Genomic DNA, 13,410 nt, shown 5'->3' on the forward strand with positions numbered 1-13,410 from the left:
GCAACATGAGCAGTTGCTCCTGAATCAATCCACCAAGTGGATTTTGAAAATTGTGTATACAAGGATTCATTGACAAATGAAACTATATTGTTACCTCTTCTTGCCATGACTGACTTCAGCCAAGCAGGGCAGTCTTTCTTGTAATGCCCTTTCTTCTTGCAGTGGAGACAAGTGTCTTTGTCCACTAAGACAGGCTGTTGCTGATGCTGATGCTGATAGGGAGCTTTTCCATGCTTTGAAGGAGAACTTTTGTTGTTTTGATTGTAGTTCTTTTTCTTGTAATCCTTCACATAGTTGAGTGAACCACCATGTGCGGCTTTGGGTCTGTCCTCTTCTTGGACACACATTGCTATTGTCTTTTCAATGTCCCATGTTCCAGGTGACATATTATAGTTTACAACAAAAGTTCCAAACTTCTTTGGCAGTGAAGCCATGACCAGGTGGACCAGGAGCTTTGGTTTGATATCCAGATCCTCATCCATGGGCTTTAGCTTTGCTGCCATATTGCTCATCCTAAGGATGTGCTCTCTTATTCCATGACTACCACCTGTGTGGCGTTCTGTCACCAGTTGCTCTAACACCTGGGTGGCATATATCTTTGAAGAGCCAGTAACTGGTTCTTTATCTTTGTGAGCAACTCCCCTGCGGAAGTGCACTATGCAATGGAGCCCACAATGGTGCTCTTGATTGTATTCTTTATAAATTCCATGCACTTTTTGTTTGCATTGACCCACTTTTGGTTTTCTATGAGGTAGAACATCTCCAAAGGAGCATAGCCCCCCCTCTTTTTAGACCATGCAGCATCATCATCAGTGGCCTCTCTTACTGGCTCTGTGGGTCTGATCGGCTGTGGTTCTTCCACAACCCAATACAAATCAGCACAAACAAATGCCAGTTCTACTTTCTTCCTCCACTCAGTGTGGTTGTCACCTCTAAGTGTCGGAACTTCTTTTAGGCAACTCGTCAAGTGATGGCCTCCCGAAATCACAATTTAAGTGACAACAGTATAACAATCATATGCATTAATCTAACGTTGGTCAAATTAAACACACAATTGTCTATGCAATTAAATCTATATTACCGTTGGGTAAAATTATTAGAAATAAAAGCACCTTTAAATTTCAATAAAAAACATGATCATGTTATTAATAACGTTGGTCATAAAAAATAACATAATCATATCATTTCAATAATTACTTTAACATGCTTTTAAAAACATAATTCCTTCTAAGCTTTTATTTTCTTTGTAAAAGAGCAATGTCAATTATTTACGCAGCGGAAAAACATGAATAAAAAATTCACTAACTTTTTACTCTCTACAGAAACTTTTCTTTGATCGAATGAAAAATCATGAACTTTTTAATTTTCTTAACAAAATTCATGAACATTTCTTTTTCTGGACAAAAAATCTTTGGACTAATTTGAACAGAAAGACTATAAAAAATTAGCCAGCTCTAGCCGGCATCGGCCTGGCGCGGGAGGCCCGCAGCGGCCCGTGGCCTACTCCCCCGCACACTCGCGCGAGCCGACTTGGCCTCGGGCTGGGCCGCTGGCCTCGGCCCAGCGCAGCCCAGCCGCCGAGCCTGCAGTTCCTCTCCTCGCCCGCCGCTCTCGCCCTCTCGGGGCGGCTGCGCCGGCCCGGTCGCCGGCCCTGGTCGCCGGCGACGGCGGCCACCGCGCGACGTCGTGCCTATCTCTCTCCCCCCCCCACCTTTCCTCTTCTCTTCTCCAGCAACAGAGAGTGAGGGAGAGAGCATAGAAATCCCGATGCGGTGGGTTGGGGTCACGCCGGCCGCTGGCGACGGCTCGAGCCACGCCGCGTGAGCCTTCCCCTTCCCCTTTCCCGCTCCATTTCCGCGAGACAGAGAGACGCATCGAGGCTCCCCCCTTTCCTTCTCAGCGAGAGGAAGTGGATCGCGGCCAGATCGCGCCGTGACCATCCTCCTTGCCCGTCACGCGTCCTTCCTAGCGGCGGGCGCGTCGCCGTCGAGGGATTTGGCCGCGGTGCTGACCCCTTTCCCCCTTTTTTCTTTTCTTTTCCGGTGAGCAATTGCTTGCTCCGGTGGTTCTTCTTCCGGACGCCTCGGCTTGCCGATGCGCGTCCGGATCGAGAGGAACGGCGCGGCCTTGCGGCGGCACGATTACTTTGCCCTTTTGCCCCTTGTTCTTTTAGGGTTGGGTTCATGTGGGGGAAACTCTTTCTTTCTCTGATTTCCTTTTCTTTCTGAAAAAACTCAGCCAAGATGGCTCTGATACCATTGATAGATCCTCTGGATTGAATTTGGCTAGTTACTCCGGTAACCTACCTTCTCCTGGTACGGATGAGCTCGATCCAGCGCCGCCCATGGTGGTGTGGTGATGATGGCGATGTGGACAGAGATGGCGGCGGTGGTGTGCTTCCCGTGAGCACCGCGCTTACCCTAGATCGGTAGGGAGTGTTTGGTGGAGTTTGTGGCAGTGATCAACGTCGTGAGTCGTGCCCCGGCCCCCACCTCTATTATATAGCGCGGGTCACAGGGGCCCACCAACCATGGTTTGGTTGGGCGCCCCCGATCAGGGCGCGGGTCAAGGGCCCGTCGAGCCGTTGGACTCGATCGGGAGGAGATCAACCTAACACCAAGATAGTTGCGCTAGAACGTGTGGTTATTTTTGCTTGGTGCCACACACACAGGATAAAGATGAGTAGTACTTGTTGGACGTGTGACACGAAGTAGCCGTGCCCACACGTGTGGGCAATTCTAATGTTCGCCCACACAAAACTCGTGTGGGCTGCCTCCTGCTCACACCATACATGATGTGTGAAGTCCTTTTAACGCCCACACGTGTGAGCGTTATGGGCGTCAAAAAATATCAGTTCCACTCGCATCCATCCGTTCATCCAGCGTCTAGTCCGAACGGGGTGAGTGAATAATGCAGGCTTTATTTTCCCCTTACGTTGTTTGTCTTCGTCTTCTCCTTCCTCCGTTCTCCCCCAAACCGCGAGACATCAGCAAACCCTTCTCCAAACAGAACTCTCCGCTCTCGCCCGCACCGCGCTCCAGTTCCCGCCCGCAGCACCATGCTCATCGCCACCTCGTGATTCCTACTCCCCGAACCCGCACCCAGAATTCGCCATGGCGGCGTCGGAGCGGGAGGCCGGCCTCCTCGCCCGCGTGGCCGCGAACCACCTCTTCCTCGCTCAATTCGAGCCCATGCGCGCGGCTCTACTCAGCCTCCGCCGCCGCACCGATCCCGATCTCGCTGCAGACTTCCTCCGCGCGGTGGTCGCCTCGGGGGGCCGCGTCCCTGGCGTGCTCTGGTCGGCGCTGCCCGCCTGCCCCTCCTCCTCCCACCTCGCCTGGCTCGCCGCGCTTGAGCTCGCTGCCCTCCCTTCCACTCCCAACCCCGAGTCGCTCCGCCTCAAGGCTGAGTTTCTCATTCTTCTCCAGCCCATCGCTGATGACCCTGCCACCGGCGTCGATGCTCGGGGAACGCTCGTGAAGCTGCTGGATTTGGGGGTGGCGAGGCTGAAACGCGAGGTCGACGGCTATGGGGAACCTGTCGAGGAGGTCCCGGTCACCGAGGAGGATCTGAGGGGGTTGTGGGGGGTGGTCCTCGACAATGCCGAGCTGTTTGACGCCCTGTGTGCGGGCGTTTCGAGGCAGATCGGACTGGACTCAGGTTTTGGTGTAAATGTGCTCCTGTCGTTGCGACGTAGCGTGCAGCTCGCCCACTTGGACGCCATGAAGGCGCTTGTCATGGCTGGTGACGTCGAAAGTGTTACTGGGCATATCCGGTTCCTCTGTTTGGAGAATGGTGTAGAGGAGGACAGTTATAAGTAAGCTCTATTGCAGCACCTTTTGTTAATTTCTAAATACGAATCCGGTCATCATTTCCTGTGGAACATCTCGACATATGTTCGATAAAGTTGCAAGCTAAGACTTTAATGGACATCTCAAGCTGGCATGGTGCGGTTGATTGTAGCTTTAGGTACAATCTGTATTTGTGTGATTGCCCATTAAGAATCCGTGAAACATTCGAGCTAAATTACAGCCTTGAGTTAAGGTCCATGTGTATGTCATGGATGATCTTTTGTAGTCCCATTCCATATCAATGTCTCGATGAAAACAGTGAGCCCCTGTACTCTTGAGGTAATCTATGTTGGTACTGGAATTTGCAAATTACAAGTTTTTAGACATGCTTGTTTACCATCACTCATCATGATAATAGTTCAATGGGCGCAGCAAATATAGACCAGGAAAGTAAGATGATATACTCTTACAGTGACTAGTGAACTGCTAACCACCAGGTGTTATCCAAAGCAATGTTGTCGAATTTTAATGTAGCATCACCATATTTGCGTTTGTCATTTCAGATTAACATGTTCAAGTGTGTGGTGATAGATTTGGATATGATCAAATGTTCAATATTTTTTAATATAATTTCTTTTTGCAGGGTTGTCCTAGGTGATGTTGTGAAAAAGGGTTGGGAAAAATCATCAAATTATTTTGGAAAATGGTTTGAATCGCGTAATGGAATCATTACAATTTATGGAGAAGCACTTCAGTCAAGCAGTCCCCAGCTTGTTCAACTAATTCAGGTAAATGCAAAATTTTCATTCTTACTGGTATGGTTCTTCCATTGAAGTAGGTTACCACGAATTTGGTTGCCTGTTCATTTTTTATCAGACTTCCATTACCCGTTGATGACATGTGATCATCTACAAGAAGGGAAATTTGATTTACTTTTGTAGCGCACAGAAATTCAAGATCATTGAACACTCTGAATCCCAGATTCTGAGCTTTATTCCTTCATCATTATTCTGTGCTTTAGTTGAACAATAAATTAATGCCGGTGGCCAGTTGTACCTTCCCGTGTTACTTCCTTCTCCATTGTACCTAAGAACATCCACATCTCTTATCACCTAATTTAGGTGCTAAGATGGACGCATCAGCTCTCTCTGTAATAATTATTTAGCTTCTACCCTCGCATTTGTGGCTGCGTACTATAGACCCAAAGTGGTCGGACCCTTCGCTGGACCCTGCGCAAGCGGGAGCTACATGCACCGGGCTGCCCTTTTTTATGCTACTTTATCTATCTCTCCTTTAGATTCTACCCAGGATCATCTGATGCGGATGCTCTAGCATATTGCCAGTATTTAGCTTTTGGAATGGTTATACATACTTGGTTTTAGATGGCTGATGCTAATATCTTTTTTTTTGGCTACCGATACCAGATCATTCTGGATGACATTCTTTCTGAAGAATTTGAAGACCACAGTATCTCTGATGCTCATTGGATGCCTCTTCCTTTCAAGAAGTTTCTGGAAACATTGTGGTTGGAGAGGGATGCTGATTCAGATGACAGGACCATTTTGACCGAAGCTATAGTATCCTGCAAGAAAGATCTGTTCCACTATTCTCGACTTTCTGGAAAGCATGTCCTTGAAGTTATCATGGAAACTGCTCTATCATTAATTAAGAGAGAACAGCTTCAAGAAGCTGTTAATGTATGCTAGTTTTCAGTGGGATACTGCCATTTATTTATTTGTGGATCTGCTATGAGCACTGCAGAACTGATTCTGCTAGTTTTCTGCCGCATTAACTTCTGGCAAGTTGCTTTCTGCAGGTTGTTTCTTTATTTCCCCTTCTCCAGCCATTGGTTGCTGTATTGGGTTGGGGTATTCTGAAGGGTAAGACAGAACTGCGGAGAAAGTTAATGCAGTTGTTCTGGACAAGCAAATCCCAAGCTCTGCGTCTACAAGAATATTCACATTACCGTGCACAGACGGATGAGGTACTTCCTTTTCTCTTGAATCATCTTGCCTCTATGATATTGTTTAGCAAAAATATGTGAAGGATTACAAGTTTTCTATTGGCAGACATCCTGTGAGGAGTACCTATGTGACCTGTTATGCTTTCATCTGGATCTTGCATCCTTCGTTTCCAGTGTGAATTCTGGGCACCCTTGGAATTTGAGGAATTCATTGTTATTCTCCCAACAAGAGCAAGATTCAGTTGTTAATGCAGAAACATTAGATCCTTTTGTTGAGAACATGATACTTGAGCGGTTAGCTGTTCAGACTCCCATGAGAGTGAGTTCTCTTATCTGAATTTGTGATCTCATTTTTTTTTATGGTTCTACATGTGGCCATATGTTTATCAGTCCTTCACACCTTCTATGATTGCCTCATGTACATTTTGGTCTCCCATGTTGGTTGCAAAACATTTGGTTTCCTAGTTGATAGTTTGATGCTCTTCTGATTTATCTTTTTACTTGCAGGTGCTGTTTGACGTGGTCCCAGGAATAAAGTTTCAAGATGCAATTGAGCTTGTTGGTATGCAGCCACTTTCTTCAACAACTGCAGCTTCGAAAAGGTTCACAACCAACTTTTTTTTGAGACAGTGCAGGAGTGCTGCATGTAGATATATTAGGATATGAAAAAAGGTCTTACACGCACGAGGGGAGTGACCGACAATAAGTTTGAAAAAGTAGAACAAAACCACACTGTACACTCAACAGGAAAAAAATAACCTCCTACAGCTAAAGCCGCTCATCTTGCTAGCCCCAGTCAAGCTTCATGATTTGAAGTGTGTTGCACTACTCGACGATATGAAAGTGTCCTTCACAACCATTTATGACATCACATTTTTAACTGCTATGTTGTATTAACATCGTAAATATCATCTTCTTTACTTCTATCATTCTATGCTTCATGTTTCCTGCAAGCATAAAGATTTTCTCTTCTTTAGTTTTTGACCTGAGCATTCCTGAGGTGCCTTCTGCTACTTTGGTAAATGCCGTATAACATCCCCCCCACCCCCAACAAAAAAGCACACACGCAGAGGGAGAGAGAGACAAGAAAACTCGCGGGATTGTTCACTGATGAATTGACACTATTGTTCTCGTGAGCAGTTTATTTCATGTGGGCTTCTTGTACCTATGGCAGGATGCATGACATCGAGCTGATGCACATGCGATATGCTCTACAGTCAGTTGCCCTTTCTTTAGGGGAGATGGAGAAGTGTGCAGGTGATGGGAATGAGCACCATTATCACATAGCTTTGTCATATTTGAAGGAGATGCAAAATTTTATGGAGGCTATCGAAAGCACTCCACGAAAGGTTTGGCTCTGCTTTGTCATATTGATATTTTCAGGAGTCATGCTAGAATGCTAGTCTTGAAAGCTTCAGAGAAGTCGTCAGTTGAACAGTTAAGCTTCATTGGGCTACTTTCCTTTGCAGATTTTCATGGTCAGCATTGTATTATCATTATTACATATGGACGACACTATCAAGTTGCCGCAAGCCGCCCCCCCAGAGTGTTCTGTCATTCATGATTGCTGTGATAGTAATACTGAATCTGAAGGGAAGAACATGGTGATATCTTTTGTTGGACTTCTGCTTGACATACTTCGACATAATGTCCTATTTAAAGGCCCTGATATGGATCAGTTGCCAAGTACTGGTCTGTCACCTGCTGGCAGGCAAGCGTTAGAGTGGAGACTCAAACATGCCAGCCATTCCATTGAAGACATGGATTGGCGTCTATCTGTTCTACAACGCCTCCCACCTCTGTCTGGGCGACAATGGAGTTGGAAGGAGGCATTAGTTGTTTTACGTGCCGCTCCTTCAAAATTGTTGAACGTGTGAGTTTTCTGTTCTGTACATTGGTTTCTTACTGTATTTTACTTTATTCACTTTATGCATCCTAAGATCAGGCTTTAATGTGGGCTCTTTGCGCATTACCCAGTATAATTACCTCACATATTTGTTCACTATATTGAGGTCACATGGTGGTAAATATCACTGTTTATTCTCTGTGCTTCTTGTGGAACTTCTGTAGTTCTCTCTCCCTCTGTGTGTGTGTGTGTGTCACATGGTTGTGGAGTTCATTGGAATTCTTGACAGGTGCATGCAAAGGGCAAATTATGGTATAGGAGAGGAAGCTGTACAACGATTTTCTTTGCCTGCTGAGGATAAAGCTTCTCTTGAATTAGCTGAATGGGTAGCTGGTGCATACAGAAGAGCATTGGTATGCCTTTTCTTGCCTTTTTTTTGGTTTCTTTATTGGTTGGGATGAAGTGATGTGGTCCCCTTTCTTGTCCATGCACATATAGCACATAGAATTTTACACTTATATAGGCTCTTCCTCTCCCCCCCTCTCGCTCAGCAGAGGGAAGGAGAGATGGAAGGGGAATGATTGGAAGTGTGGTAGTGGCAGAAATTTATGATTATAACTTATAAGTGCCAGTCACAGAAGAAGTAGCAAACTCTCGGCAGAGGGAAAGAGATGTAAAGGAATTGAGAATGTTTGACTGCAATTCTAGGATGTCACTTTATTCTTTGACCGGACAGAGTGCATATCAAACCATTTTGCAATGTACTCATATTAGAATTTTTGGATAGGCAGATATACAATCTTGTGATCTGCTATCAATCTACCTCAGGTGAATACTTGATTGTGGCAGGATCGAAGGAAAAATGACAAATGGGTTCTGTGCAGTACCCCCACTTCATTTTTGCTTTCTTCAGAACAATTAAATGTCGTTTGATGTTACAAAATATTTAAGGTTGTGTCAAACTTTATGTTTCTTATTTCCGTGTTTTATGCCCAGGTTGAGGATGCTCTAAATCGGGCCACAGACAACCCAAATGTTGCACGCGAATCAGATATTTTGTCATTCCGTGCTCAGCTTGGTCCTTTAACTACGGTCAGGATTTTAAATCATGATCTGCATTTGATGTTGTTAATGATAGGTATTTGTAGACCTGACAATAAATCTGAACTGTCAGATTCTGCTTTGTATTGATGTTGCTGCAACTTCTGCTAGGTCAGGGGATATGTGTCGATTTCTTCTCGATGAGGTAAGCGTTGACTGTCATGCATTTCTACATCTCGGGCACTCACTTTTTGTACAGTATCCACTCCATCCGTTCACAAATATAAGATGTTTTGGATATATCAATATGGACTACATACGGACTGAAATGAGTGAACAAACTCACTAAAACGTGTCTACATACATCCGATTCAGAAAAGTTAGAACATCTTATATTTGTGAACGGAGGGAGTAGTTCATTGTGTATATCTTCACTCCTGCTGTTATACAATTTCTGGTGAGAAGATGGTTTTTACTGATAAATTTTTGGAGAGCTTCCTGTAACTATTTTTTGTGGAATTAATGAATGATAGGCTCTCCTTTCGTTTTTGCCTTGTATGATTATGTTGCAATCTTCCAAATTTGAATTTTTGGATTTCTTAGTGATTGATTGGGTCATAAACACGGATTGAGTCTCGTCCTGCATTCCGTACTAGTGCCCGTAAGAACACTACCCGTCTGGTCCACATTCCTAGCTACCCACCACCCACGCCTCATGACGCCATTCCCAGACCTGGGTATCTGGTGACTAACCAGAATGTACTTCGCCTATCTCTGTGTTTTGTCTTGTTTAATTTGGCATCTGTTTTTGCTACCAGAAAGTGTGTATGCTATCTTATGCCATCTATGTCAATTCTAGTTGCACAAGCTAGCCAAGATCAATTAGGTAACCATATTGCTTTTAGCATAGTGCCATAGTGTGTGTAAACTGTCAATCTTGTAAAGAAAGTGTAACCTGACGTTTTCTTCTTCTCATGTACAGGCTACAAGTTTGTTATCTGAAATATTTCCAGGAACCTCCCCAAAAATAGGTCCAACTTATTGGGATCAGATTCAAGAAGTTGCTATCATATTAGTGATAAAGCGCATCCTTCAGCGCCTCAGTGGCATTTTAGATCTCGTGAGTTTTTTATTTTCTTGTGCCTATCAGTAAATCATGCATGGTTCATTTTCATTATTGAATTTCTTCCTCTTGTGTACCATTTGTTTATTTACTTGAGCAAGATGTTTGCGAGTCTTAACGTACAATTTCAGCATTGGAGGATGTATCAAAGGCCTCTCTCAGTTCATTACATGTTCAGTAGCATAATCTAATGCCGTACTCTTTTCTTTATAAAACAGTATTTGATTATTTTTATGGCTTTGATTTTAATTATCATACCAAAGAAAGATATCTGTGTATTTGTTTAACAAATCGACTTGACTATGTAGTTATTTTTTAATACCTAATGCATACTTTTTGGTGTCATCTAGGAAGGTCGGCCATATCTTCAAGTAGTTTTTACCGAAGTGAGTACCTCTTTGTCAACTGAATCTAGCAGAGTTGGACAAAAGCAACGTGCACTTGGACTCCTGCATCAGATGATTGATGATGCCTTCAGAGGAAAGCGTCAGTTCTTGAATGGTAATGCCTACTTTATTCAGTTGAACTGTAATTGTTGTTGCGATTATGTTCTAGAGACATTTCTGAACTTTTCTATTTCAGGTAAACTTCACAATGTTGCAAGAGCTATTGTTGATGAAGATTCGGATAAAATTTACTCAAAAGACGGTACCAAGTCAGAAAAAAAAGATGCTTTGATATCCGAAAAAGGTACAGTCCTTGGTCATGGACTTAGAATCCTGAAACAAGCATCTAAGACTGACCCAACAGCTTCAAGTGTTCCTGAAAGCAGTTCAGACCACAAAGGTTCTACAAACAGATACTTGGGTCATGTATCTACCAAGCCGTCGACATACTTATCAAACTTCATAATATATATTGCAACCATTGGTGACATAGTTGATGGAACTGACACGACTCATGATTTCAACTACTTCTCATTGGTGTACGAACGACCAAAAGATGTAAGCTCCTTCACACGCTGGGTAAAAAATGTACTGTTTGTCCTTTTCTTTTACTTCTTCCAAAAATTACATGAAAGACCATAGCAAATTGTCCTCTTTAGAATGACATTTACTACTAATAACTGGAAACGGAGTGCTGGTTGTATTTGTAATCACCTAAAACAAATAACTAACACCTCCGCCCCAAATTAGTTGTCTTAGATTGTCTAGATACGGATGTATCTAACACTAAAATGTGTCTTGATACATCCGTATCTAGACAAATCTAAGACAACTAATTCGGGACGGAGGGAGTACTTATTAAGAAATTCACTCCACCTACATGTTTACCAAATTCAGTTACCCTATAATTCACTTACATAACTCATCCCCATATTATTGAAAAGGGGAGGATAGGCAGGAAGAACTACCTATATTTAACTTCAAGACTGGGGATTTGCACCCAAGGTCTCAACCAGGGACGGAGCTAGGAATTTTATTTGAGGGGGCCCATACATAAGAATTTAGTGGTCAAATTCACAAGTCCACGTACTACTTAGGGGCAGTTTAAGATTATTTTTTTACAGCATGGGGAAGCCATAAGTGGATGAATAAGTTCCCATGGCTTCTAGTATTTTGATATATCTTTGGCTGAATGTGGAACCTCATGGCTGAACAAATTATAAATAAATACTCCCTCCGTCCGGAAATACTTGTCATCAAAATGAATAAAGAGAGATGTATCTAGAGCTGAAATATGTCTAGATACATCCCCTTTTATCCATTTTGATGACAAGTATCTTGGGACGGAGGGAGTATTAGTTATCACTTGTAGGTATTCGTGGGATTTTGTCTATGAGCTTAGAGCATCTCTAATCAATCCCCTATAATTTAGAGAAGTTAACGGCCGAGTATCCTTTAGAGGAGTACATTTGCTCTTCTAAAAAAGTGTCGTTTCTAACCGCCCCCCTAAACTTAGATTAGTAAAACTTACATTTGGCTCATACATTTCGTCAAACAGTTGCTATGCGCCTTCGCGGCGGGCGGCGACGATGGTGACCACGCTGGAGTCATGAGTCTTTGTCCGCTGCCGAACGCATCACACTCATCGCACGTTGCCTGCCTCATCGTGTTGTTGCTCACTGCCGCATGCGCTGCTTGTGCTCCCTGGGTGGATCCCGAGCCGCCCGAGTGGCGGAGCAGCCTGGGGTACCCGGAGGGGCCATCCGCTCCATCCTCATGCCGCGCTTCCTCCGGTGGCCGGACCGTGAATCCGCCACAGCTGCCGCCGTCAAGGCCAGCTCCCGTGTGTCCGGCAGGTGGTCGTGGCCGTGGACGCCGCTGCCAAGGCCAGGGACAAGATCGCGCAAAACCTCCTCCACCGTGGCTTCGCCGGCTCCGACTACGGGAGGAGCATGGCCGGAGACGATGGAAAGGACAAAAAAAGAAAAAAAAGATCAGCGGAATCCCGCTGTAATCTTGCCGGAATTTGGTGGCGGAAGGTCGACGGGGCTGCGGGGTGTCGGCGGTGGCCGGCGGAGGCAAGGATGGCGGCGCTGGAGTGGATGCGGCCGAGCAGGGCAGAGCGGTGGGCGAGAATGGAGGCAAAAATATTTTACTCCACGGGTGGGCGAACGAGTATCTTTACTCCTCGGGGAGGCCGCGGTGGATAAATTACCCTCCTCTAACTGTTATAAGGGATCGGTTAGGTGCCAGTTAGAGGAGGAAAACAAAATCTATCCTCCTCTAACCGATATAGGGGATTGTTTAGAGATTCTCTTGTGTAGTAAAGTATTTGCAACCCACGTTAGTCTAGCTTGGCAATGGTCAACTCTGTTCAGTGTGAATTTCTTCAACAACATTAATACTACGTAGAGACCCTCACTGATCAGTGCAAGGCAACATTCATAATGTGGAGTATGGTTGGAGCGAAGGAGCTTCAGGCCTTTACATGGCAGTGGTCGTTGCGTTGTATCACCTTTAGATCTTTGATTTTTCTCATGTTTATTCAGTCACGCGCTAAGCACCGATACGGATACGAGTATCGGTATCGGGCCGATACGGATGCGTAAATTCGCTATTTTGAAAAAAATGCCAACACGGGGATATGTTTTACTATTTTTTTAAATAAAAAATAAAGTATAGAAGTGCATTCAGAATGTCAATTGTGACCTTTGTACATGCATGGATTCCATGGCTCCCTGTCTTCAGCGAATGTGCAGAAACTCGTAGCTACTCAAAGCAACATGACTACACTAGTTACATTTCCATTTAGTGTTGTCCCCTCCAGGTGATTTCTCTATAATTGTGACATGGCTCCACAATGGTGCCCTTAGATTCGTAGGTACAGCACGAGGTTCAGCAGGAGGAGCCATCTGGGGGAGATGAATATGAGATCTTCGGAGGAGAAAGAACAGGAGATGAGCTTGGCTGGGCAGGGAGGGGGCATTGATGAGGAGGAGGAGCGGCTCGTCGCCGGCTAGCCACTGCCGCCGCTGGTGCTGGGTGAGCAGGCGCCGCCTGGTGTGAGCTTGGGAGGGAGGAAAGAAACTGGGAGGGAATGGATGGGGGGCATCGGGGTACTAGGGTTGCTGGTTGCCTCTTTACTGGGCTGAGTGGGCTCTTAAATGGGCTGGGCCGTACCCAAGACGTATTGGTTGGCAAAGTATCGGGATTGTTTTAAATCATTTCTTCACGGATACTCCATGCATACGTATCTCGGG

The 13,410-nt window shown here is 44.9% G+C and overlaps 1 protein-coding gene across 2 annotated transcripts in view; it reads left to right on the top strand.

Moving 5' to 3' along the window:
* Window positions 1-2,950: 2,950 nt before the first annotated feature.
* The window catches only part of LOC119276193, a 27,515-nt gene continuing 17,055 nt past the window's right edge, over window positions 2,951-13,410 (top strand). Inside the window, exons 1-14 of one of the 2 annotated variants that reach the window (XM_037557205.1) lie at window positions 2,951-3,817; window positions 4,435-4,579; window positions 5,216-5,488; window positions 5,608-5,775; window positions 5,861-6,073; window positions 6,262-6,356; window positions 6,929-7,103; window positions 7,224-7,627; window positions 7,890-8,013; window positions 8,597-8,692; window positions 8,775-8,846; window positions 9,624-9,761; window positions 10,115-10,265; window positions 10,347-10,708. In XM_037557205.1, coding sequence (XP_037413102.1) covers window positions 3,114-3,817; window positions 4,435-4,579; window positions 5,216-5,488; window positions 5,608-5,775; window positions 5,861-6,073; window positions 6,262-6,356; window positions 6,929-7,103; window positions 7,224-7,627; window positions 7,890-8,013; window positions 8,597-8,692; window positions 8,775-8,846; window positions 9,624-9,761; window positions 10,115-10,265; window positions 10,347-10,708 — 3,120 coding nt within the window. In that variant the 5' untranslated portion in view covers window positions 2,951-3,113. Of the gene's footprint in view, window positions 3,818-4,434; window positions 4,580-5,215; window positions 5,489-5,607; window positions 5,776-5,860; window positions 6,074-6,261; window positions 6,357-6,928; window positions 7,104-7,223; window positions 7,628-7,889; window positions 8,014-8,596; window positions 8,693-8,774; window positions 8,847-9,623; window positions 9,762-10,114; window positions 10,709-13,410 lie in introns of both variants that reach the window. The other variant, XM_037557204.1, reaches the window with a different exon arrangement.

This window comes from Triticum dicoccoides, chromosome 3B (assembly GCF_002162155.2).
Source record: "Triticum dicoccoides isolate Atlit2015 ecotype Zavitan chromosome 3B, WEW_v2.0, whole genome shotgun sequence".
Classification (NCBI taxonomy): domain Eukaryota; kingdom Viridiplantae; phylum Streptophyta; class Magnoliopsida; order Poales; family Poaceae; genus Triticum; species Triticum dicoccoides.